General features: G+C 45.7%; 2 protein-coding genes across 3 annotated transcripts in view; one reads left to right on the top strand and one right to left on the bottom strand.

Annotated features, from left to right (window-relative positions):
- Positions 1 to 26,110, top strand: part of LOC124861402 (NLR family CARD domain-containing protein 3-like) — a 373,247-nt gene that overhangs the window by 269,455 nt on the left and 77,682 nt on the right. The gene's annotated exons all lie outside the window — the stretch shown is intronic.
- LOC124861445 (BCL-6 corepressor-like) lies at positions 8,457 to 24,489 on the bottom strand. The gene is made up of 7 exons (XM_047355233.1): positions 21,238 to 24,489; positions 17,976 to 18,134; positions 15,516 to 15,682; positions 14,122 to 14,267; positions 13,343 to 13,420; positions 12,807 to 12,990; positions 8,457 to 9,892 (listed from the first exon to the last, which is right to left on the bottom strand). The coding sequence occupies exons 1-7, from the start codon at positions 21,445 to 21,447 to the stop codon at positions 8,728 to 8,730; spliced, it is 2,109 nt and encodes a 702-aa protein (XP_047211189.1). The 5' UTR covers positions 21,448 to 24,489; the 3' UTR covers positions 8,457 to 8,727.

The following is a 26,110-nucleotide window of genomic DNA, read 5'->3' as shown; positions in this document are numbered from 1 at the left end:
GAAGCTTGAAGGTCCTGAGAGATGATTTACTTCCAGTTCTTTACTGGATGGATGGAACTGGACCCTCATGTTCTGTTAGGGTTCAGGTTCGGCTGCAGCTCCAACAGAACCATCTTCATCATATGACAACAAAATCACATTTATCAAAATTTCTAAATGACATTTATAAGAAAATATTTCAAATGTATTTCAGTCAGTCATTTCAATAGATAAAGTTAGTACACCCTGACTTCCTGATTCTGTTTCTAGTTAATTTACTGTTAAATTTATGATATTTGATGTCTTTCATTTACAGAACTTTTTAATAAATTCTTCAGTCTTCATCTGATTTGGTCTAATTTAAAACTCGAGGTATTACAGTAAAAAGGCAGCAGGGGGCGCTGTGGTAACACACATGACTGCTGCAGGATGTGTGTGTGACAAGGTTAGAGCAGGAGTTATTAACACACACAGTGAGCCTGCTGACCTTTAACCTGACTCATTCCTTCACACACATTTACACACCAATCCACAGCAGGAGAGAGAGAGTGAAGGACATGCGGCCACTAGGGGGCGCCACAGTCCAGATGAGTAGCCCAAAGTTCCAGTTTTAGCAGAGAAACGATAGATTTATTTAGTGATGCACATTTTAAAGTAAACTGTTGTTTAACTGAAACTGAGCTGCTTCTGGACATCGCTGTTCCACACCGGTTCTGGTTGTTCTGGAGCTGAGGACCGACAGACCAGGGAGGAAGTCAGGAGCGCAGTTAGAAGCTTTCCAACTGACCCACATGGACTGTTGATTGGATCCAACTATCCACAGAACCTTTGTATCCAAAAGCCTGAGACGCCAAGACAGACATCCCAAAGTCACAGAGACTGGTTCTGGTCCAAATATCCATGAACCCAGACAAGAACCACTTGACAATCATTTTGGAGCAGCAAAGTTATGGATCTTCTACTGACACTATCGCTGTACCAGACAGTCCATCCATCAGCCTTTTTTCAATGTGGTGGTGCACGGCTGAAGGTCATGACCCGAAGACGCCAGCAGAACCACTCTACCATCAGGAGTTTAGGTGGAGGTTCTTCCAGAGCTATGTCGCCCTCATTCTTCAACAAGTCCCCTGCAACAAAGAGCTGAAACATGTGAGGGAAGTGATGCATGGTGGGAAATCATATAGCGTCCTCACTGGTCCTGAGGAGCATTCGCTGATGACGGTGTCAGGCGGATACAAGGAGGTAATTTGTGCAGGAGACAACCAGAGGGGAGGAGGAAGAGAGGGATGAAGAGCAGAGAGGATAAATGACAGAACGAGGTGATGAAGAAGAAGAGTGACAGATCTTTCCATCTGTTGAGGCGTAAACAAGACGAGCGTCGTTTTTCCTCCAAGCTATTTTGAATAATGAGGTGGTCTAATTTCCTGTGTCAGTGTGAGCAGCGCTGTGATTTCCTCTGTGTGTGTGTGTGGTGTGTGTATGTGGTGTGTGTGTGGGTGTGTGTATGTGGTGTGTGTGTGTGTGTCTGTGTGTGTGGTGTGTGTGTGTGGTGTGTGTGTGTGGGTGTGTGTATGTGGTGTGTGTGTGTGTCTGTGTGTGGTGTGTGTCTGTGTGGTGTGTGTGTGTGGGTGTGTGTATGTGGTGTGTGTGTGTGTCTGTGTGTGGTGTCTGTGCTTTCCTTCTCTGCAGCTGCAGACGTCCCGTCTTCCAGAAAACATGAAACCTGTTCAGCTTTGTAAAACTCTGGAGGCTGTTCATCTAGGGGGCGCTGTCACACCAAAGAGCCTTTGGTTTGTCAAAAGGAATGCAGATCAACGTTGAAGAGTCAAAACCAGACTTGACGGATGTTAATCTGTGTTGCAGGAGTTTCTATTTGCATAAAGTTCAGTTCTACTGAATAATAAAGTCTCTTACAGCTGCAGTCCCACTTGTTACCTTTTCCTCTCAGTGTAACACAGAATCCTGTCCAGTGGGTGGAGCCCAAAGTATTAGAGGTCAGTAGTTCACTAGGGTTGGGCATCGAGTCTCGAGAACCGAATGGAACCGGGACTAACATCCTGATTGTCCTGAAAACAAATGGAAGGTTGCCACAGGAAGGTTACAGTGAACAGGTTGCATCCTTCAGATGTGCAATCAGCAACATTTAGGCTAGTAAGGTGACACCAATCACAGAGCTAAGCTAGTCCACCCTGAGCTAACGCTACAGTAACAGTTCAGACTAGTTCATCCACAACGAACTCTGGTTAGCTAAAGAATCAGGATGGAGAATCGCTAGAAACTGGAATCAAAACGAGGAATAGGAATCGTTCAGATTCAGACGATGCCCAACCTTATGGTTCTCAAACCTTCGGCACCACAGACATGTTGCTCTCTGGTTGTCAGAACAAGTATAAAACCAAGCATACATTTATGCATAACCTCCACATTCTTTCACACAATAACAATTAGTTAATCTGAAAGAGTAAGGCTGAAGAAATCCAAACATTAACATTCTTTCTGCCCTCCACTAGAGGGAGCTCCTGCACCATTGGATCGAAAGTTTACGCAAAAATCGCAGAAAACTGGTTAATTTCATTAATTAACACAGGCCTAAAACATTACATTTATGAGAGATGAAATAAAAAACAGCAGGTTGAGGTGTTTGTTGGAGTTTCATCAGTTTTATCTGTCCTATCATATGCTAAACAGGCCGAGTCACACCAACATCAGGACAGACTGATGAGGAAGAGGAGGAGGTGATTTCCTCATGTTCCTCTATGAGTGCAGCGCTGGGTGAGCGAGCATGCATCCACACTGAGAGAGAAAGTGTTGGTGCTGAAGCGTGAAACAAGCGTGTGTGTGTGTGTGTGTGTGTCAGAGAGGGTGAATGGGAAGGGGAGCCTTGAAACCGTCTCTCACACACACAGACACACTCAGGCCTTTTCTTCCTCTCTCTTTTGTTAACGTCTCTCCAGAGATCGACCGCTGCACTCGGACTCATAGACATGAAACAGAGTCTTCAAGTTTATTACATTCATTTATGTGGATCCTTCTGTGGAAGAAGCTCCTTAACTCGTCTCTAATTGAATCGGTTGAATAAGGTTTGGTTCTGTTGTTTCAATGGTACCAAGCAGCTCCGGGTTCACTTTCTTTTAACTCAGTTTTTATGGTGCAAACCTACAAAACAGTTCAGAACCATGAGTTCAGTTCATTCCAAGTCACTTCAGCTATGAACTGGTACCGTTCAATTCCTGGCAAACTGACCTCCGTTAAATACAGTTCAGATCAAACCGATTCATTTCAACTGTAGGAGTTCAGGTACATTCAATCAGTCCAATTTATTCCTGATAAAAATCCAAGACGTAACTCATCCAACTGATCATAAACACAAGCAAGTAAAACATTCATTTCAATGAAATGTGGCTCAATTAAAGGAATTTATGGGAAATATGAACATGATCAACTGTATTCAATGTACACCAGTTATCTGCAGTAGCCTTCAGTAGAAACCCAAATATCATTTACTCTGATGAATGAGTCAGTTCACATCTAACTGGTTCTTAAGACGAATCATTTCAAACTGATTCAGTTCAGTCCAGTTCACAGACAGCCAGATATAATCCAAACCAAAGGAATCCAGTTCAGCTCAAATCACTCTAAAGAATTACACTTCAGTCCAATTTAGTGGGAAATAACTACGGCGCAGCCACAAGTCCGGTTCTTTATCCATGTCCGTTCAAAATGTCCTTGTAGAACCAAAGATCTAGTTACAACCCTTAATTCCCTCATGTCGGGTTCCCAAAACATAAGAAGCAGGTGACCTTTGCTGGGTGGCTGGAGCGGCGTCTTATCTGCAGCCGAGAGGAGGCGGTTAGATAAGCTCCTCAGGAAGGTCAGCTCGGTCCTGATGCTCCCTGGATACAGTACAGCTGGTGGGAGACAGAGGGATTCTGGGAAAAACGACATCACTGTTGGACAGTGTCTCCCACCCCATGAAGCTGTTGCTGCAGAACTGGAGATCTCCTTCAGTGACAGACTGCTGCATCCTAGGTGCACAGAGGAGCCTTATCACAGGTCCTTCCTCCCAGCCGCTGTTAGTATGCCATTTTTAATAACTGTACAGTATTGGTGTTTTATGCTGTAAATTTGCCCTAACTCTACCGTCTCTTATTCAGATTTGTTGTTTATTTATTATTTATCTTTGTGTGAATCTGCAGACTTTGACTTAGCCACGAATACAAACTAAGATCCCAGACTGCATGAATTGTTGCTCTAGCAGACATGTCTCAGAAGGTTCTGACCGATATCATTCCTACAGGTAACAGACATTAGTTCACAGGTGGGAACGCTCCGGTTCTGGAGTCAGAATAAGAAAACTGAGAAAGAAAAACAGTTTTGGAAACTTCCTGATTTTCCCAGAGACTTTAGAGGCTACTTGATATTTGTTGTAGGTCATTTTTGTTCAGAAGAATGAATAATCTGCGCTCCGTACATCTGGAAGACTTAAAACAACCACAGATTTTCTCACAACTAGAGGTTTTGTCTGAGATACTACAATCCCACAGTATGGGAACAGAGAACAAGATGTCTCATTGATGTCCCCTCGTTGAAAGGGTGTCCTGGCATGTCCCCCTGGGCGGGGACCCTGGGACACATCCAGAACCTACAGGAAGAACTCTAGAGACAGCCACCAGACCCACCATGACCCTGGAAGGATGAACCATAGAAAGTACCGTGGTGAACATTGAAGGAACTAATGAGTCTGAAGCTTCTAAAAGCTCCAGTAGAAGCCTAAATCTGCTGCTTGAAGATCTGATGAGTTCTTCTTGAAATATGCAGGCATGACAGTTTTATTCTCCTCAAACCCCATCATCACAGAGTGCTTTCTGCCTTACATCCAGGTTCTGAGTCGGGTCTCGCCTGGACGCCGGCTGGTTCCAGCGCCGTGTACACAGACGGCCCATTCATCTTTCCCCTCAGCAGCATCAATAAATGATGGCTGCTCTGCCTCTCTCTGGTTAAATATTCATCTGCAGTGCTGCTCGTCTCGCTCGCTAAACAGCCTCGCAGCGCTGCCAGCACACACACACACACACACACACACACACACCCTGCGGCGCATTACCAAGTCAATCCTCCATCTTCAGCTTGGCTTCAAGCACCCACACCATCCCAGGTCCACATCCTCAGCTCCGCCTGGATGAGTGTCTATCACAGAGTTTATCACCACTTCTAGGAGCCCAGTCCATCCAGTCCAAGTTGCCTCACAGGCTGATGAATCGGACCATCTCCAACCCAGAATCCAGAGCTGGTTGTAGTTTCAGAGGTGTGTCTGGTTTCCTGTGACACGAAGCCGCAGCAGGAAGGAGAGGTGTTGGTGGTTTGTCTTCAGCTCTGATGAACAGTCATGAGTTCAGAAAGCGAGCAGCAGAGGAAGAAGACATCACTGAACATGCACCTGCTGTGTTTGTGGTGTTACCATCTCACCTGTGAAGACAACCAGCTTCTCTCTCAGGCTGTAGGACCTGCTGCTATGGACCTTCATGATACAGTGCATGGACCTAGGGCTAACTGGGACAGCAGATGGGTCCTACCCAGAAGCCACATACATACAGTTCCACACAAAGGTATTTATACCTCATTTATACTCAACCCAAACTTCATCTAATTAGAACCGATCAGAACTTGAAAGGAGTGGTTCAGGTTGGTACCGGCTGCAAGAACCCATTCAACATGTCAGCTTCTACATCTGGTGTAGAGACATGCAGAGAAACGACCCTTCCTTCAGGACAAGTTAGACTTCAGTTCAGACCCAAAACACACTGTGCTGGGTCAGAACCAGTTTAAACATATTTATAATCAACACACATCCAATTAATTCAGATTGCTGGAATTTTAACCAAAGAGTGTATGATAAACCCCTGCTGTCCCTGTTGTGAGCTGAACCAGAACCATGCTGGGAGGATGACTCATCTCTTTCTGTACTGGATGAAAGGGTGTGGGCGTCTGAACGAGTGGAGCATCCATCATGCATGAATGGACTTGTTCTGGGTCGGATTACAGAAAACAGTTTGGCCCAGTTTTACAAGTGAGTCACCTCACTCTGACGACTGCTGACAGGAAGTGCTCATTGACCACTGAAGGTTTTCACATCCTGCTTGTCTGACTGGACCTCAGGAAGCATTGTGAACTTATAGCATGGATAGAAGCTTCAGACGTGAGGAAGTTCTGCCCAACAAGATCAGGAACCAAGTGAAGAGCCGTCTAGCTAAAGTCCTGCGAGCATGCAGCTAATAGAAAACCAGCAGCTGAAAGTTAACTAAAGCCCATTTAAACAGGCGGTACCAGAAGGCATCTGAAAGAACGTGACCCAGACTGATATAAACCATCAAAACAGAAGACTCATATCAGCCTCACCCCTGGACCAGAACTTTCTCACAACAGTTTAGAACCTTAGATGATGGAAAATTAAGAGTCAGTTTAACCCAAATAATTATCATTTTTCTGAATCTGGCTCCTCTGCACGGCCTTGATGGCTGGTTATCTTCAACTTCTCCTGGAAGTTATGTAACCATGACGCTCTGCCCCCTCCCTTCCCTGAGGACATCTGTGGACCTGCTCAGAACTTTGTGGCCGGTTGATGTACATTCCAACGAACCATCAAGGACAATGGCCTCTGGGACAGAGCTTCATGGACTTACTTACACACACACACATGCTCAAGATAAATATATGCACCCCTCACACCACCTTCACCGTTCCCAGCATGATGTTGTTTTGTCAACTTGTTGCTTCTTTGTGCTGAGGTTTTTTACAATCTCAAACTGTATCCTGCTAAGGATAAAGTGTGAAATATGATTTATTTCCTCTACTTACCTAATGTGGCCTCTTTTCTCATCTAACAAGGGCAGCACCTGTGAGTGGGCAGCAAAGCCTCGGTGACCCGTCCCCCCCTTGTCTTGTGTCATGATGTATGTTTGGATGGGTTCTACTGGACTTCTAATGTCCCCTCAGGGATCAATAAAGTATCTTTGAATTGAACTGAATTGAGATCCACTCTGAACGTAGAAGAAACCTGAACATATTTCCTGATTTCATGTCCAACCAAATAATTTCAGTCTATTTCATTAAAGAAACAGACCTACCTGGTCCATGCAGAAAGGTTCTCCACATGCAGATACCACAGCTGAGCCCAATCGGTCCAAACCGTGGGCCCCGCCCCCCATAATGGGCTCCAGGTGCGGCAAATCAGACTTCTTCCCACAGATGTTACCATGACGGGTGTTAAGCTCGACTTCTGTATAGAATAGACGTGAATAAGTCGGTCCGCTTTAATTGTTTGGAGTTTTATTCTAAATATGACACCAGGGACCTCAGTGGTGTGGAGAGCCAGGCCCTGTTCTATACACCTGATCCAATCTGAGTTTAATCTGAAGTGCTGCTGTTACTGCTCCGTATCAGTCTGGTACCTCCTACTAATCTGACCCATTTAGGGTCAACAAGGTCGTACACTGGGAGGAACCAGTAGTATGTTGACACAGAACTGGTCCTGAATCCTAACGCTAGACCCGTCTTACTACCAGTATGTCATGAAGTCGATGTGTTCCCATTTTCATGTTTGAACACAGGAAAATATCATCCTTGATGAACAGAAATCAGCTTCTCTGTTTTGTTCTATTCTTAAGCTCAACCGGTTCTGAAAAAACTACCCTTGGCTGAAGTCCAGTAATCTGTAAGCCTTGCTGGTTTCTTGCAACACGTCCACATTACTGGGTAAATATGTACCGAGCTGTCGCGGTCCGGAGTGTTTTTACCATGAATGGTTGTTTGCCATCACTACATTCACCCTCACATAACAGCAGCATGTCGACTTCAACACCCCACGCATCCTCGGTCCTTCCAGAAAGCACATGGAAACAGCTAGAAGGTGCCTAAAGCCCAGCTTGTTATGTTTCGGACATTTGAGGACTTCCAACAGGGCCTTTGTGAGCTTTCAGTTTGAGATCATTACTGGTGTAAATGTGGCTCAAAGCTTCTGCGGACTCAATGGGTCAAGATAAGTAAAGCAGGCCAACCAGAGAACTGGATGCCATTTCCTACCCTACCCTTGGGTTTTGAGTGCCAGTGGCCCTTCATTTAAAGTCTCTACAGACCGGGACCCAAATACTCAATATGCCACTGGTTGTCTTTCTTCCCATGTAGAAGAGACAGGGTGTCTCTACATCCTGACTCTTGTCTTCAGCTACGTCCATCTTGGCAATCCACAATCTGTCTGAATGGCGCGACTAACATCAGAATGGTGACACTACTGTAGATAGAAAGGAACCACAAACCGTGTGGGCCAACTAGTCTTTCATTTGCAGTCTAAATAACATGTTTCCAATAATACCTCATTATGAATGAATGCCCGTATTCATCAAGCGGTGAAATGGGACCCATCCTTAGCCCCGGTAATGTTGATCCTACTGGACCTCGGCGGACTGAGGAATAATTCAACATTTCTTTCTTTGTGTCTTTATTGAACAGTGATGAAAGCTAGCAGGATGCCTGAACGGACCATGCTAACACAGATCCAGTCGTATTTACACCAAGTCACAAAGGTCACATATCTGGGCCATAAATAAAAAGTCTTTACAGTTAACACAGTCACAGTCAGAGAACACAACCCAAAGAGGTTTTTACAAAGTTTACAGCATGTTTACAATCGTGTCCACCTCACTGGCTACCAGTTAGAGGCACTGGACCTGGACCAGTTGGTCTTCTATCATCTCAGGACCTCGTTTTGACTCTAGAACCCTTTCCCACCACTTTTCCTGAAACCTTCTTAACGTCTTTCTGGAGGCCAGCAACTTTCATGCCCAGGTCCCTGATGTGGACTCTGACGTTGGTCAGGTTCCTCTGCCAGGACGCGTCCAGCTTCAAGGTGTTGCCTGCTAGGCTGAAACCCTCACAGGTGTTGGCTGCTGTGGTGGTTCCACCGGGTCTCTTTGCTCCCTCAGGGTGCCACAGGTCCAGCTTAGAGCAGCTGGAGATCTCAGACCTCCTACTTTGAAGTGGTAGTTCAGTCAAAGCAGATGCATCTGGACAGTCCAGATCGGTCCCTGCCTTACTCCCTTGATTTTTCCAGATGTTTGAGGTGAGTTCTTCTTTTAAATGTGCAGGATTCAAATCTCCCGCCTTCTTATTTCGAATCGGAACCGGTTTCGGTTCTTCACCGACCACTTTGGTTTCAACATTTCTACTTCTCAGTCGCTGTTGTTCCCACATCTTTTCTCCATCCACAGAGTTCAGTTTCATGGAAGTGAGTCCAGAGGTTTTCCTTTCTCTGGACTGTTGCTCCCCCTTTTTAGAATCTGGATTCCCAGGCCCATTGGTCCCAGGATTTGGTGGTCTCTGTGGTTCCCACCAGCTAGTAGTAAGAGTCATTCCTGGCTTTGTCGAGGTTGGAGCTTCATCTTTTTGTTGACCCCACAAGCTGGAGTCTAATTTAACTGAAGGAGGAAAACATCCTGAATGTTGAGGTCCTGAAATGGACTTCACAGTCCTGCTCTCAGGGCTCGTGTCCTCTTCCTGTGGTCCTGCAGGTAATGACTGTGTAGGACATGGAGGTGGTCCTGGTGATGGTGGTGGTGTTGAGGGTGGGGAAACATCCAAGGAGTCCCAGCGACTGTCCACAAACTCAAGGGAAGACCCCAGCATGCCAGCCAGCTCAGGGGTGGCCTCCACCAGCTCCAGAGGATCCTTCACATCTGGTCTGAAGGAGGCCAGTTCCTGCTCATCAGGACCCGTCAGCAGCTGGGACAGGGACGCCTGCCGGTAAAACTCGTCTTCAGGGACGGACTGTATGTTGAGCTGTGGGAACAGGCGCCGGAAAGAGCGAGACGTCATCCGAAGCCGACCAAGGACATCCGCCAGGAGGAGCCAGTTTCTGGGTCTGCAGGAAGAAAAGGGACATGAACATGAAGCAGAAGAACCAGGACAGCTAAAGAGTCAACATCGTAAACCCCTTTCAGAAGACACAAGTTCTGAGTGATACTGAGTGGAGTGAAGCTGGTCCAGTACCTCTAACCTTAAAGTTCCCACTAGGTCGAGATGGTTTCTACATGACAGGTGACGCTGCTGGTTCCACAACAACTGGACGGTTCTGGAGACCAGGAGAGCCGTAAGAATCATTTATGTTTGCAGGTTTTTTACAGATTCTTCTAATTTCAGGAGTAATGTTTATTTCATCTTATAAATCCGTCCCTTACATCAGCGACCCGTCTGAACAAGTCCACCCTGAACGACCCGGCCACTGCTGATCCAACAGCCACACATTTTAAACACGTCTGGTTCCTGGTTCTGGGTTCTCTCTTATCCTTACTGGAATGGTTCTGAAAATGGTTTGGGAATCAAAGCTGTTCAGCTTTAGAAGAAGTTTTACACTCAGAGGATGTGAAACTATAGTCCAAGATGTTTAGATTTCCAGTCCTGGTTCTGTGTTGTTTAAAGGCGGATCCAGAAATGTCCTCCTTAAATGTCAAAGCAGCAGGAAGGTGGAGAAGAAGAAGAGGAGGCTGCTTCTCTTCTATTTATTCTGCTGCTGAAGCTGAAAACATCCATCGAGCTGTTATTGATTCACAATGTCTGTCAGTGTGTGCGTGTGTGTGTGTGTGTGTGTGTGTGTGTGTGTGTGTGTGTGTGTGTGTGTGCGTGTGTGTGTGTGCGTGTGTGTGTGTGTGTGTGTGTGTGTGTGTGTGTGTGTGTGTGTGTGTGTGCGTGTGTGTGTGTGTGTGTGTGTGTGTGTGTGTGTGAGAAGGGCAGATCAGAGCACACACACCCGGCGGCAGACAAGGCCACATGTTGCTCTGGAGTCGGCCGCTCCCTGAATGCTAAGCAGCTCGGTGGCCTTGTTTCCATGAAGAACCATTAATACCACATCAGACGCCATGGAGGAAGACGAGGAGGAAGAAGACGAGGAGGAGGGAGAGGAGGAAGACGAGGAGGAAGAGAGAGGCGGAGAGGAGCAACAGGGGAGGAAGACAGAGAGGAAGCCAATTAGCTGCATCGCCACGGCGATGCAATCCTTGTTAACGACCTCTCCGTCTGTCCTCCCTCTGCTCCTCTGAGGATGATTCTCCCTCTTCCTCCTCCTCGTTTTCCTCCTCCTCATCTTCCTCCTCTCCCTCCTCGTCTTCTTCCTCCTCTCCCTCCTCCTCCTCTCCCTCCTCCTCGTCTTCCTCCTCTCCCTCCTCCTCGTCTTCCTCCTCCTCGTCTTCCTCCTCCTCTCCCTCCTCCTCGTCTTCCTCCTCTCCCTCCTCCTCGTCTTCCTCCTCGTCTTCCTCCTCTCCCTCCTCCTCATCTTCCTCCTCCTCGTCTTCCTCCTCTCCCTCCTCCTCATCTTCCTCCTCTCCCTCCTCCTCGTCTTCCTCCTCATCTTCCTCCTCTCCCTCCTCCTCATCTTCCTCCTCTCCCTCCTCCTCATCTTCCTCCTCTCCCTCCTCCTCTTCTTCCTCCTCCTCTCCCTCCTCCTCGTCTTCCTCCTCTCCCTCCTCCTCCTCTCCCTCCTCGTCTCCCTCCTCCTCGTCTTCCTCCTCCTCTCCCTCCTCGTCTTCCTCCTCCTCGTCTTCCTCCTCCTCTCCCTCCTCCTCTCCCTCCTCCTCGTCTTCCTCCTCCTCTCCCTCCTCCTCGTCTTCCTCCTCCTCTCCCTCCTCCTCGTCTTCCTCCTCCTCTCCCTCCTCGTCTTCCTCCTCTCCTGCCTAATTGGTGTCTGGGGTTGAAAAGACGCGTTAAACAACAAGGAGGAACGTGAAGAAAAAACAAGCGTGAATGAAATACAAAGAGTGTCTGCAGGGGTGGTCTTCCTCTGGTCAGCTTCAAGTCACTCTTCCTCAGCACCATCAGACCTCATCTAGTCCCAGAAGGTTCCTTCTGGATCCTTTCTCCACCACGTTTATCTGCTGCATTCAATTTGCAGATGAATCCACTTTTTAGATCATCGCCTCTACTGGAGGAACGAGGAACCAGACAGAACCTTGGATGGTGTCTGGACAAGGTCTTTTCAGACCATTCTCTGAGGGTCTGGAGGATGGACAGAACTTCTCAAGCCACATTAAAAGGGTTGTTATTGGGTCTAGCGTGGTGGAGCATGGTGGTAGTGAATGCTGGAGATGGTCCAAACTGGCTTTGGTTTAGAAGATGTAGAGGACAGGGACCATAGGGTTTTCATCCAGCATGATGCACTGAAGATGCTGCTCCACCCAAACCCTGAAGCTCAGGATGGATCCTAACTGGGGGAAATCTGAGTGGATCAACAAGTTCTTCTAAATTAACTTTGGGTCGGTCAACATCCCAGTTGGTCACCTTTATCTGGTTATCACAGTCTTTACAACTCAGACCTGATCATCTGGTGCTTCTAGTTCAAGGCTCATCTGTCCAATAGGAACCCAGGGACCTTCACTGCTTGGAAAGGAACCAGCTGAGATGGTTGGGGCATCTGGTCAGCATGCCCTCTAGACACCTTCCTAGGGAGAACGTCTCACTGGGAGGAGACCTCAGGAAGTACCCAGGACCTGCTGGAGTTGTTAGATCTCATGGTTGGTATCTGAGGAGGTGGCTGGAGAAAGGTCCTGCACCTTCAGATGTTCTCTGCTTAAACACGCCTGAAGTGACTAATGAGGTTTATGAGGCGGGATCTGTAGAACCTGACACCAGCCCACGAGGTCTGGAGATTCACGCCCCTGGTCTACAATCTTTATATCAGCCAAGAACGTCTTTCTCCTTCAGCTTCTCGATGTACTTTGTAGGCAACATCTCAGTCTTGTAGCCTGCCTGAGGAAACACCTCCATGCTGAATATGTTGGACTCACCCGTGTGACGAAGACATCTTGATGTTGTAGCATGGAAGCAGAGGTCGATCTGAAAGCTCAAACTCAAACACTTCTCTCCTGGCTTGGTGCTCTTCATCCATGTCTTCGTCTTCGTCCTCCTCATCCTCATCTGGTCCAGGTGGGTCAGCCAGAATATTGTACACTGCTCCTTCACACGACGGTTCTGGAGGAGCAACAACATATTAGTTCATTTAGTTTGGATGTTTGTTCTGTAGAAGGTGCCCCAGTAGCCTCCCCCAGGTCTGAACTTCCAACCCAGTGGCCCTGATCTGTGCTGCAGTTCTGGTTAAAGCCCGGTTTCTTCAGATGGGGGTTCTTTCTCTCTTCCTACTCTGCCATCCTACCTTTCAAGACTAATTTGTTTCATCTGGATCTCCTGACTCGTCTACTTTCACTGCCTTCACTTGTGTCTCTTTAGTTGCGGCAGATAAAGGTTCTTCAACCCATCTGTCTCCTCCAGCCTTCCTACGTTTCTTCTCTGACGGTACCGGTGTTGTGTTTGTGTATGAACTAACCGCACACGGAGCTGCCGTGAAACTCCCAGCAGTTTCCCGGGTCGCCCTCCGACCTTCCCTGGATGTCAGACAGATAGTCTGCGGGCAGAAAGAGGCGTAGAGTTAGGGCTGATCAAAGAGGCGACCAATCAGAACGGATGAAGGCAGCCAGCTGAAAACAATGGAGCCACACAGTGAGAGATGTGGAGAGGAAGATGAGTGTTTGTGTTCAGACGGTGCCGACTCGGCGCTGAGTAGACGGATGCTGGCAGGGATGTGTGAGAGTGTGTGTTTGTCAGTAAGCTGCTCTGAGATTCAGCAGCCAAGCCTCATTAAGCTCCTCTGGCGAGAGCGGAGGAAGAAAGGGATGAGGAGAACAAATACAGGAAGGGAAGGGTAATCAGGAAGGCTGCTGAGAATACACTCACACACTCAGACGGCTTCCCTGCGCTTTATTCCAGCGGTTTTATTCCCTCAATATTTATTCACTCCTTAAATAAAAGTCCCTTCATCGTCTAAACTGTCATTCTGATCATAGACCCAATGGGAATGAACAGGAAGGGACTTGCAGGACAGCATTTATTACGTGGAAACAAAGTTGTTGGTTTCAATCCAGCTTCTTCCTTGCCACATGCTGATGTGCCCTTAAGCAAGGCAGTTAACCCCAATGTGTGCATGTTCTAGTCAGCATAAATAAAGCTCCATCTTGTCAAATCAGGGAAGTAAACAGAGTGAAATAATGAAGTTGTTCAACATTACAGCATCTATGTTCAATCTATGCTCCAGCCTGCTTGTCTCACCTTCCAGGAAGGTTTCCATGGCAGCGCTGTGGGTCATGCTGAGTGGTCCTCGCCCAGAGTATGTGGTAAGGGTGGGGTCAGCGCCGCACGCCAGCAGGAAGCGAACCACCTCCACATGGTCGTTTTCCACGGCATCATGAAGCGGCCTGAACAGAAAATGAAGAACATTTATCAACCTGCATGATTCTGTGCTACAGTGATGTTGAGATGATCCTGAACCTCATTCCTGTCCTTCTCTCTGAGGCCTTTTCACCGTTTGCCTCATCCACACCACTGGCATTTCTCTATGTTGTTCATTTCTATTATGTGGATCAGTTACAAAATAATTCAGTAAGTAAAATGTATTTAAGTGCCTTTCTAAGACAAACCATCTTTAAATGTGTGGATTATTCCTTCCAGTTCAGCTGAAGAGACCATATGTTTAGAAAACAGAAACGGGACGAAGATTTTATACGTCCGAGCCCAGAGAGGAGTTCAATGTTACACCAAGATATCGAATCCTGGACAAAAAGAAGCAGGAGCCTGACTGATTATGTAGTTCAGGGGGAGCAATAATCATGTCTCAGTCTTTCTGGTGTTTTAAACAAGGTTGTTGGTGGAGAGCCAATCACTGATCTGGGATAACAGTGGACTAGGGTGGACAACCTATCCAGCTGATCAGGCTTAAAAGACATATAGAGTTAAACATCATCTGCATAAAAGTGATAGTATCTTTAAAAGACTGAAGGATGCCAGCTAAAAGATGCATATAAAAATCAGATAACAATGGACCCAGAACCGACCCCTGTGGAACCCCACAGGTTAGAGAGGTGATCCCAATCTAGTGTAGAACCAGAAATACCAGCTAAAAGTGGATCATTGAGATCAAGTAGAATTATCATGGATCAGAAGACATTAGAAGATCATCAGTCATCATCAGTCAGACTGAAAAGGGTCAAAAATCTACAAAAAACCAAAACAATTTACTATGAAAAGGCAGTTCTGAAATCAGGCGATAATGACCAATAGAACTGCCATTAAGATTGGGATTGTTTAGTAGTGGAGTAGTATCCTCAGCATGTTTTAGACGAGATGAAACAACCGTGCGTTAGTGAGCTGTTACCTACAAATATTATTGAAAAAGTCTACGATTACCATTTACATTTCATATGAGTCCAAATATTTACCAATTTGCTAGTGAGGATTGGTCAATATGCAGACGACACATTTTTCTATTCATACAATTGAAAATAGTTTCCCAAAACAAGACAGACGTAGCATTTTTAGTTTTAGCTGATTTGTCCAGTGAATTAGAGGAAAGGATTTAAAATTATATGTGTGCATATGCAGACGACAATCTTTCATACATAAAATAATGGCTTTGAAAGGAGCTTAAATAACAGGTTGGCCTGTACCTGGTCCCATCCTGAGAGCTGCAGTTGACATCGGCACCATGAGCAATCAGAAGCCGTACGATTCCCAGCCAGCCGCGGGCGCAAGCCTCATGGAGGGCGCAGTACCCAGCGTTGTCTCTGTGGTTGACGTCACAGAGCTGCCGCTCCAGGCAGTACAGCACCACCTCCTGGAGATGAGACGACATGCAACAAGAACGAGGCTGTGAGGTTCTGAACGCTGCAAACGGGGTCAACGAAGAGTCTGATGAGAAGAAAAGATGCCTAATAAAAGAAATTCTAAGAATCCATGTGGACTGGACAATGAAACTCTCATGACCCTGCTCCACTGTTTCATGAACCAGATCAATATCATACTGCGAGAAGGTTTGGAAGTGACTGTGAGTCTCCTCTGTCTCCTACATCCTAACTTTCACAGGGATGCTGAAAACTCCAGTTCCTTCTTCTAAAACTGGAACCACTACACCAGTTTGGTATTTTTGGGGTGTTGCCCTTTTCCTCCACCCCTTCTCTGAAGAGGTGTACCATGACCCTGCTGTCACGAGTCCTATGAGGTTACAAAAGTGACGCATCCAGATACAAACCATGTGTGATTGATTCTCCTCTGCAAGTCCAAAAACCGACAGCTACGTAAGATTGCTTTCAAAATGCCAACAATACCACCTATACCTTGTTGTTCATTTGTCTGAAAGATCTGAAGGGAAGATCCCCGTGTTTCAAACTGTCTAAGCAGGTCCAGATCCTAGCTAGGATCTGGACCTGAAGAAGCTCTGCAGGTAAAGACCATCTACATCCTCAGACCCAGAGAGGAAACATAATGAAATTCCCCTGTGTTCTGATTGCAGCAGGAAAATGAGTGTGTGTGTGTGTGTGTGTGTGTGCAGTGATGGATGACGGCTTCATTTGCAAACTGAGCTCGTTAGCTTCACCGCTGCACCTCAACGAGAAAGAGAGAGAGGCCGACACTTCACTTGTGAGGGCTGACAGGAGCTGTCGCACTATGCATGAAATATTAAAATGGTGCACAAGTGTGTGTGTGTGTGTGTGTGTGTGTGTGTGTGTGTGTGTGTGGCGGGGTGGGGGGGGGGGGGGTGTTCTGTCTCTGCATGATTTTCAGTCAGCTGTTGATTTCCAACTCAGGACTCTCAGGTCTTCTGCAGTAGGCTTAGAGGATGATGATGATGGTTGCAGAAGCAGCTCAGATGAATCCTCCTACCACTTAATTACAACCAGATTTATCTGAAAGATTTGTCCATGCTCCTCACAAAGTTTTTAAGTATAGATTGTCTTCTGCTTATCCAAGATCTGCTCTCAGAGGAAATGGATCTAGAAGGGAAACCCAGATGTCCCTCTCTCCAGGTCCTCCGGGGGAACCAGAGCAAAGGTCTCCAAGTCCAGTCCCCAGGGCTGGTGTTCTTTATCCTCTAGATGTGTGTGTGTGTGTGTGTGTGTGTTGACACACCTGAGTCAAATATCTGGGTCATTAGCAGGACTCTGAACTTTACAGCATGCCAAAGGGATTAATAAGGCAATCTGATTCAGGAGCCCTGGACCTTAGACCCATCTAAAGGTTGTAGAATACCAGCCCCCAAAGACCAGCGTTAGAGACCCCCACTAAGAAGAGTTCTGGGTAAAGTCCAGTGAAGACATATTTTGACTGAAGGAGATCTGATCCCAAACCCATAATAAACTGCAATTAGAGAAGCACATCTTGGCCCTTCTACGCACTTCTTATTTTAGCCTAAACATTCCCAAGTTACCACAGAAAACCAGACATTAAAGCTAACGCTGTCTCTACGGTATGGACATCAACAGATTCTGTCTGACTGTAGAGACATTTATCAGGATAGAAATACAATATAAAGTATTGAGTCCAAATGTCTCTATATGCAGATGATACAGTTGTCTACGCAGACATTTAAAGAACAACATGCATATTTTACTACAATAAGATGCCATCATTATTGTCTCCAATATGTGGACATTTCTTGAGAACCTAGAACCAATCAGCTTGCTGCAGCTCTGTTAAACTATTAGCCACTGTTGTGTAAACCGACTTATTTCTGCTGGTAAATGAAAAGAAACAACTTATTACACGTCTATCAGTAAATTATTCTTCTGTTGACTGTCCGGTTCTGTTAAATCAAGCTAGACGCTGAGCCTGTGGTTCCAAGAAGGTGCGACTGTTTCCATGAACATTAATCAGAGGAAGGAAAGCGTCGATGAGAAGGCTAATTCAATCAAAGACGAGGAGGATGTGAGAAGATGAGGGGCAGCTTTCTACAACCTTTTCCGGTTGGAGGTCAGGAGGTTTAGGGAACCAGAGGTTTCAGTTCAGAAGAAGAGCAAGCTGAGTAGGATGATGATTTTAACGTCTTTAAACCTGCAGTCTGCAACATCACCAAGCTTTAGTTTGTAAACTCCAGGAGATCCGTACATCTGCACAGACAGAGGATCCATTACCTGATATCCAAGCCGAGCAGCGCGCTGCAACAGCGTTTCCCCCACAGTTTTATTCACGATGAGGCGCCGAACCTCTGGAGGGACCGGCCGAGCAGAGTGTTGGGTCTCTGGAGAGGCAGGGTGCCGTCCTGGGGACTTGGAGGGGTCCGACTGGGACACCTGAGGGTGTTTGTAAAGAAAACCTACATTTAACACCATTAGCATGTCCTCCACAATCATTTAATCCCCCAGAAAAGCAGTTACTGGCTCTCTTTCTGCCTCTATGAAAGACAGCTTTGGTTTTTGGCTTGGGAGCAAACAGCCACAGAAACACAGCAGCACCAGTCTCCTGGCTGGGCAGAAAATAGCTCCGTCACCACCTCTGCTCCCAGCTCTGAATGTCTCCAGTCTGAGTGTGAGACGCCTGGGGCCGTTTGCAGGAAGCTGAGGAAGACGAGGAGGGCTGATCTAAAACTCAGCGAAGCAGGAACAAATCAGAACCTCTTCCTGACCCCTCTCCTCTCTCTCATATGTTCCCCAGGCATGTTGGTACCTGTTTGGGTTCTTGGCCGTTGTTCTGTGTGGCTGGGATCACACTTTGACTTTAATATACGAGCTTCTGACGGGACTTCAGTATGAAATTCTGAGGGTTTGTAGGTCGGGTTCTGTCATGAACTACAGCTCTGAACGAGTTCTTGACCTTTGGTCTTGGAGAAGTTTAGGACTGGTTTCAGACTTAATTTGAAAGGATATCATCTGGATTGTTCTTTTGGTTTTGAACAACATCTGGTCTGTAAGTAAATCTTCCCAGGTCCCAGAACCTTGTCTGGACTTGTGGACAGATTCTGTTTTATCTAGTTGTGGAGATTGGACCCGTTTCGTGTTTTAACTAGAACTTGTATTCTGAACTCAGTCCTGATCAGAACATGAATTAAACCAGCACTGGTACTTTACACCTGGTTTATTTTAGACATGGGTTTTAACTGTACTGGTCCTGAATTAGTGATTTGGACCGGTTTAAAGAAACCTTGTATGGTTATACCTGGTTTTATGTTGGACTTAAAAACATTGTTCTGAGGTTTGAAATGGTTTGGACTGGAGGGTTTTGGGTGATTCTGGACTTTGATTTTAGACAGCAACTGATTTTTCATGATAAGAACACAAGAAGTCCAAAGGTCAACCCCATGAAGGCACCATGTGCTGCTACCACCATATAAAGGGAGCTGACTTTGAGGAACCACCAACTGAAAGCAGTGATGTTGAACCAGGTGGAGCCCATGTTGACCCGGCTTCATAGCTTCTGGCCCGCTCTGCTCCTTGACTACCTCTCCTGGTGGCCCAGAGATATAAAGATGGAGGATCACCTAAACCCTGAAAGATCTGCCTCCAAACAAACGGTTTCAGCTGTGTTTAGTTAGAAGCAACCAGAACCCAGTCAGAACCCAGCAGAGGGAAATAATTGACCAGTTAATGGTTTTGGTTAATGGGTTAATTAGTAGTTGATAGACACTTTAAGTAAATGACTGAAAGTTTCTCCAGCCTCCTTGGAGGTTTATTCTTAGAGCTTTAAGGTGCTGGATGTGTTGCTCATGGACTCTTGAGGCAGAACCGAAGCGGATACCAACCAGACTGAAGAAAAACCAGCTGTTGCCATGGTGAAAAGAAAGACAGACCTTAATCAGTTCTAAGGTTTTATGTATCAGAAGGTCATTTTTTATGATGCCCTGATGCATCAAACCGTTAAAGCTAAAGGTGGTGGACTTTTCTTTTTATCTTTACCGTCCATTTAGATAAAAACTGGTACTATCTCAGAACCTTCAGAGTTCAGACTGAAGCTCATCTCATCAACATTCTTCTTGTGGCGCCTCTTCTGAAACAGGAAAAGATGGATGATGCTTCTGCCTGGAGCTACAGACGTGAAGGCAGCAGCCTCCGCCGCTCAGCAGAAGGACGGCGTGTCCGTCAAACCAAGCAGCTCGCAGCCTCGCATCAGGAAACAGGAAGTGAGCTGTGCCCTGGAGGTGTGTGTGTTGGTGTGTCTTCTAGTGGAGGAAGAAGAGGAGGGTGAAGAGTGTGTGTGCCCTGAGGACATCTCCTGTGCAGCAGCTGTCAGAACCACACACAGACAGACATACAACCCACTGTGTTTTACTTCCTCCATAACCTTGAGTCAGTCCATCCGTTGGTTCTGGTTTTAATCTGGACTGACATGAACCACAACCACTCTCCTCCAGGTGAGGAAGATAATCACAGCCATTAACCAATCTGGAAGCTTGGGGACAAGAGAGTTCCTGATGAAGCTCTCAGGACGTTGGACATTCACACTTCTGGTTCGGTCCATGGATCGGTAGAAGTGAGAAAATGCACACCTTCAGTTGGCCCGGTTTGCTTGCACACAGAGACTTTTTGGACCGGATCAAACAAAGTCATGCCGTTGCAGCGGATTGTTTTAGGGGGCGGTATTGTGCTGGTCAAGAAGAAAGAGGACGAAGAAGAAAGTCCGCCTCATCGGGGGTTCTGTTGCTACTTTGGTTGTAGTTCTGCCCCTGCACCTCTTCACTTCTTCTTCTTCTACTCAGATGTGCTGCCCTAACAGAACATCCTGTCTTGCTGCTGTTGGCACGCCGGCCCGGGATTCATTCACACTTGAAGCGTATCACTCCAAGGTCCGGATAAACCGCACCAAGACCGGCAGTTGTAACCATGCTGGGGGGATACGGTTCTTTGGTTCGTTTCATGGGTTCACACCAGCATGATCCAGTACAAACCCATCCTGGACCCTGAAACGCTGCAGAAACCAGTGGCCGTTGTTCTGTAGTTTTTATTTGTGATGTTGTGTCTTTCACAAACGTCCTGAGAGGAGAAGAACAAAAATTCCTTAATTGATCCAATTGGACCCTCCTGAGCCCCCCGGGAGGCTGTGCAGGTGTTTCAGTCTGTTTGCTGACTAATAAAGAAGAAACTGAAACCACGTATTCATCTAATTTCTCTACAAGCTGAATGATTAATAGAAATAAATGTTTCAGATATATCACTCTGAATCAATCAATATGAGAATATACAGAATTACAGAAATAAATCATCTGATGAGAAGCACCTGTAGCTAGGTGTATACCGTGTTTTATGAGACACAAATCATTTAAACCAAAAGGAATTGGTCCTCAAAAGTAGATTCACAGAGAAAAATGGAGACAGAAATTTTATTATATGCAGATGATATTCTCCTTTTTCTATAAATCCACTCAGAGTTTCCCACATGAAGTAAACTATGAACCAAACTGACCTTTCCACTCTGCTCTTCGTCCTCACTTCCTCCCCTGTCTCTCTCCGCTCCTCTTGCTGCCTCTCCCGCCGTGTGCTTCATCTTAAAGGCACGCTTGCCCTTCGGCATATCAAGGGCGTTGTCATGGCAGCGAAGCAGATGATGGTCACCTGAGACAGAAGAAAGAGGAGGCACGGTCAGAGTAGAGACCTTACAGCTCTCCTTGAGCATCTGATGTTTGTCCTGCAGTTGGGAGGAGGTCGATGAGGTAAATGATGAAGAAGCTTGTTGGCACTGGACCAAGCTGTTTGGTTCCTGGACTGGATGGGCATCAGAGGGCAGAACCGCCTGCAAAACTAGAGGAAAACACAGACAAGGAGTTGGATATTAGGTCATCCTATGCAAGTGTTACTTTCATAGACAACTGAAGAGAAAGGATCTTCAGCATTCTCACTTCCATCTAAAACAGAACAACGTCCTGGACTTAGGCAACAAAACAAGCAAATTAGAGTCCTACGAGTCCAAATGCACCAAATTCTTTGGAGCTTCTCAAAATATAAAATACTGACCAGCTGTCCTGTAACCAAAATACATGATGACCAAGACCTGCATGAGTCTCTTTCTGATCTCCATGGTCACAGAAATGTCCGGCTTGTAGATGCCATTCCACACATTCATTGGTACAACTGGCACCAATAAAAGATAACCATATAATTAATGCAAACATAGTTCCAGATGAGCTGCTCTCATTTGGTTTTATGATTTTAGCTAAAGTGCAAGAACCTGTCATTTCCACTGCAGTTAGCAGGGGTCAAATGAGATTATCTGGTGAGCAATCAACCAGGAGCTTTATGTTTGACCCTGGACCTTTGTGGAGGAGGGGATTAAACATTTCTGATTGGTTGAATATGTCCAGCTCTTTGTGTTATGGTCAGACCAAGAGATGGACATATTGATAGCTTCTGATAGTGATATGTTGTAAATGTTAACCAGACAATAAGAAGTTACAGAACATTTCTTTTTACCATCAACAGAACCAGAACTTTATCACCTATTTACCTGAAGAGAACAAGCAGGTGTAAAGAAGAACAATATACTTTTATTACAGATCATTTAAATAAATTAACTTATCTGAAACTTGTACTTTCTATTAATATTCAGCAGAATAAAATGTAAGAATCATAACTAAGAAAATGTCATTAGAAGTTTCCTTTAAATGTGTTTTAATGTGATGTTCTGAAAGGTTCTGGAGTGAGAAGCAGCTGACGACTTCATATCAGATGTGTTGATATTTCTCCTCAGAACTAATCTATTGGTACTGATTGATCCCATGAAGAAGAGCTGAGGTGGATCAGCTGATGGAGGGAGGCTGCAGGTCTGAACTTCTTATCATGATTGGTTGACCTGCAGCAGCAGGCTGAGAAACTCCTGGTCTGAGGGAGGAACAAAGAGAGGCTGGAGCTGGAGAGCAGCTCACACACACACACACACACACACACACACACACAGCCAGCAGCTCCTGCTGGATAATTTATCCCCCAGACACACACAGAGCAGCATCAACACGGTGGTGAAGGTGTGTGTGGAGCTGCTGAACAGGTAATCATCATTTACTCCCAGCAGCTTCAAGCACTGGGAGTCAGTTCACATCTTAAACCAGCAGCTCTGATTGACTTCTCAACCATGACGTCATCGTCTGGACTCACTGGCCCCGCCCCCGCTGTCAGCTGATGACTCAGGTGTGACTTGATTTGATGGCATTTAACCATAAACATTTAAAATCTGGGTAAAACAAAAAGCATTCAGGCTCCTCTAAGGTTCAACCAACCAGATTCCTCCACATCTTCTCATCACAACCACAAAGATCAGAATTTAGGAATATATCTTCTATGTTCAGTTAACATAACTCCATCGTTCAGGAAAATTTTTAATCAAATAAAAATAAATCTGGGTTCTGAAAGCCTCAAAATTAGCAAACCTTGAAATACCTACCCAAGACACTAGGTGGCAGCACTAAGGATTAACGGTACGTCATCATCTTCATTAATAATAAGTAAGAATGGGTAGAAAACATTTTGAGCACATGTCAGAAGCGTAATGTCTACAGTGTCAGGAAGAGGGAGGGAATGGTACCAGAACCATGGTTGAACTGGTTCCCAGCACAGACCGACACCACAAAGCAAAGCAAGCCAGAAAATGCTTCGCCATCACCGAATAATTCATTTATGTTTATGCAGACGATGTTCTTCAGTCAGTAGTTCCTCCACAATGATATAAAGAAATTCTGAAGTCAATGCTGACGGCATTAAATTGACCTCCAGCAATAAAGTAAAGAACCTTGGTGTTAACTTTGACTAGGACACTGTCATTTAAATCCCATTTTTAACAGGTTTCTATGATTTCCTTCTTTCACCTGTGGAATATTACCAAAATTAGAAATGTTTAGACATAAAAGTCACCTTATATAATGACAATAATAATTGTATTTAGTAAAACTAGAAAACAGAAGTTCCCCAGGCCTCCACTGTTGGTCCTCTGTTGTTTGATTACATCAAGTTCATAAAAATTTTATTTTTTTCTACTAAAACTTAAAAATAAAGAATTATAATTTAAAATGAAAACATTAGAGCTAAACTCCGGGTTTGTCTGAATGGGTTAAATAAAGTAGCTCCATGACAAACTGACAACAACCAGGATTTAACAAGTTCTCTCAGGATGAAGAGCAATCCGGCTCCTGTTGTGCTGCAGCACGTTTGGTTTTAATTCGATTTATTTGGTTGGATTTGAACTGAGTCTGACTGCTGAGGATCCAGATGAGAACATGTGGAACCAGTGAGAGCAGCTCAGAGCAGCCTTCAACAAACAGAGGAGGAGGAGGAAGAGGCTGCTAACACATTCCCTGAGCCTTACTGTGGGTGTGACAGCTCCATCTGGGAGATGTTAGACGACTATTAGCACGCCACGAGGCCTCGGCAGCTCCGTAAACACACACAGGAACACACACATCGCCTGGTTTTATGCCAGGCGGGTGCTCTGGCAATTAAAGAGGGAGGAAGAGGAGGAGAGCACTGATGAAAGTGAAGGCAGATTTCCTCAGAAGCTCAATGAAAGCCCTTCCAAGGCTGTCTCCGAGACATTTCTCCTTGAACGTGGATCATGACCAGCAAACATCAAGTGAAATCAGGTAAATCTGCCTGAACCCCGTCATGCAGCACAGAACCAGAGCTTTACAGCTAACTCTATTTTAGTTTTGCTTTTATTCACATTGCTGCACAGAAGCAAAGAAATCTCTTTTACCTTTTGGACCGTCCCGCCTCAGAAACCTGGACTCACTCCAGCTTCCATTAACCTCTGACCTCTCCCTCACAGGTGAGAACTTCCTGTCCATGTCTGCTGCTTTCTCCCCAGAAGGCCGCCATTGGCCGAGCTCTCCAGGTAGGCGGGGCTTGTTTAGTCGGAGGCCGTTTAGCTCGATGCGGACCTTCAGCTTTTTTAAGTCTAGGGTATAAAAGTAATCATCAGTCGCATGTTTACCTGTCATGCTGCAGGTTCAAAGTCAGACAGCGTTGATGAGGAATTAGTCTGGTGCTAGAGCTAGCATTCAACCTCCTGAGACTCATTTAAATAACATCTATAAATCATTATTTACCAGCAGCACGGCCTTTAACTACCCTTCAGCCTAATGCTGCGGGACCCTGAAGCGATAGAAACGTTAACTCAAAGATATTCAGTGTTATGATGAGGCCCTTTGAAAATGCTGATTTGATTTCTAATCTACCAGGTTCATTAAATCTGCTCCACTTCTCACAAGCTGGTGAAAAACTAGACAATAAATCTGAAACGGTAAGAAAACATCTCCACACTCTGTAGCTTCAGTTTCTACCGCAGCATAAACAGAGTTGTGTCATCTGCATAACATGAAACCTGGAGGAGAACACGTGGGATGCTCTAATAAATCAGTGACCCGACTACGAATCCCAGCGGAATCCCAAATTAAAATTAATTTAAACTTTGCTTAAAATCAGCTACACTCATATTCCACCAGAAATACATTTACTTCTAATGTCTTGTTGATCATTTCATTAATATTTGGTGTCTCCTTTAGTAATAATCATGTTCTCCAGCCCTTAGAGGCTGAAAATGTCTTCCAGTTCCTTCACTGAATCCAACCATACCTGAGAGCTAGAAAAGGACAACATGAAAGTGTCCCCTGCAGCTAAAGAGACCAGGAGGTCTTACCATTGATGGGTTTGACTTTCTTGTTAGGACGTCCAGTCCTGCCCTCGTCCTCTCCTTTATCGTCCCTCCCTCTCTTCTGGCGACTGCTGATGATGCTGCTCTGATGAAATGGCTCCAGGCTGAAGATTCGCCGCTGGTTTATGGTCATGTTGAGGTTTGGCCTCTGAGAAGGAGAGCTCCCCTGAAACGGACCTCTGGGTGCTGAGACAAGGGCTTGCTTCTCCCCTTGATGATCAACTTCTTCATTCTTCTCATCCTCCACTGAACAGTCGTTCTTCTCTTTGAGGACAGGAACCTTGTGATGTTTGTGAGAAGAAGGAGGATCTAAACCTGCCGTAAAGAAAATATTTTTAACTGGGTGAAAGTATTGATGACTCCAAATGAAAATTCATCTTCTCCACTCTGTGTCTACACCAGACACTGATGGCATTACCCAGAATGCTAAAGGTCACAGAGAGGAGGAAGCACAGAGGAGGAAGAGAGGAAAGAAGAAAATACGCAGATATCACAGCTGATATCTTCATCGTAGTATTTATTAATATTTTCACCATCGCAGGAACATTTAGACCAATAACTGACTTGAGTTCTGGATCAAACTACGTCATTAAACTGGTAATCTAGCCTGTCTCGGCACCAGTCTGACTGCATCTGGGAG

Source organism: Girardinichthys multiradiatus, chromosome 24 (assembly GCF_021462225.1).
Source record: "Girardinichthys multiradiatus isolate DD_20200921_A chromosome 24, DD_fGirMul_XY1, whole genome shotgun sequence".
Lineage (NCBI taxonomy): Eukaryota > Metazoa > Chordata > Actinopteri > Cyprinodontiformes > Goodeidae > Girardinichthys > Girardinichthys multiradiatus.
This window is presented reverse-complemented; position numbering and strand designations above follow the sequence as displayed.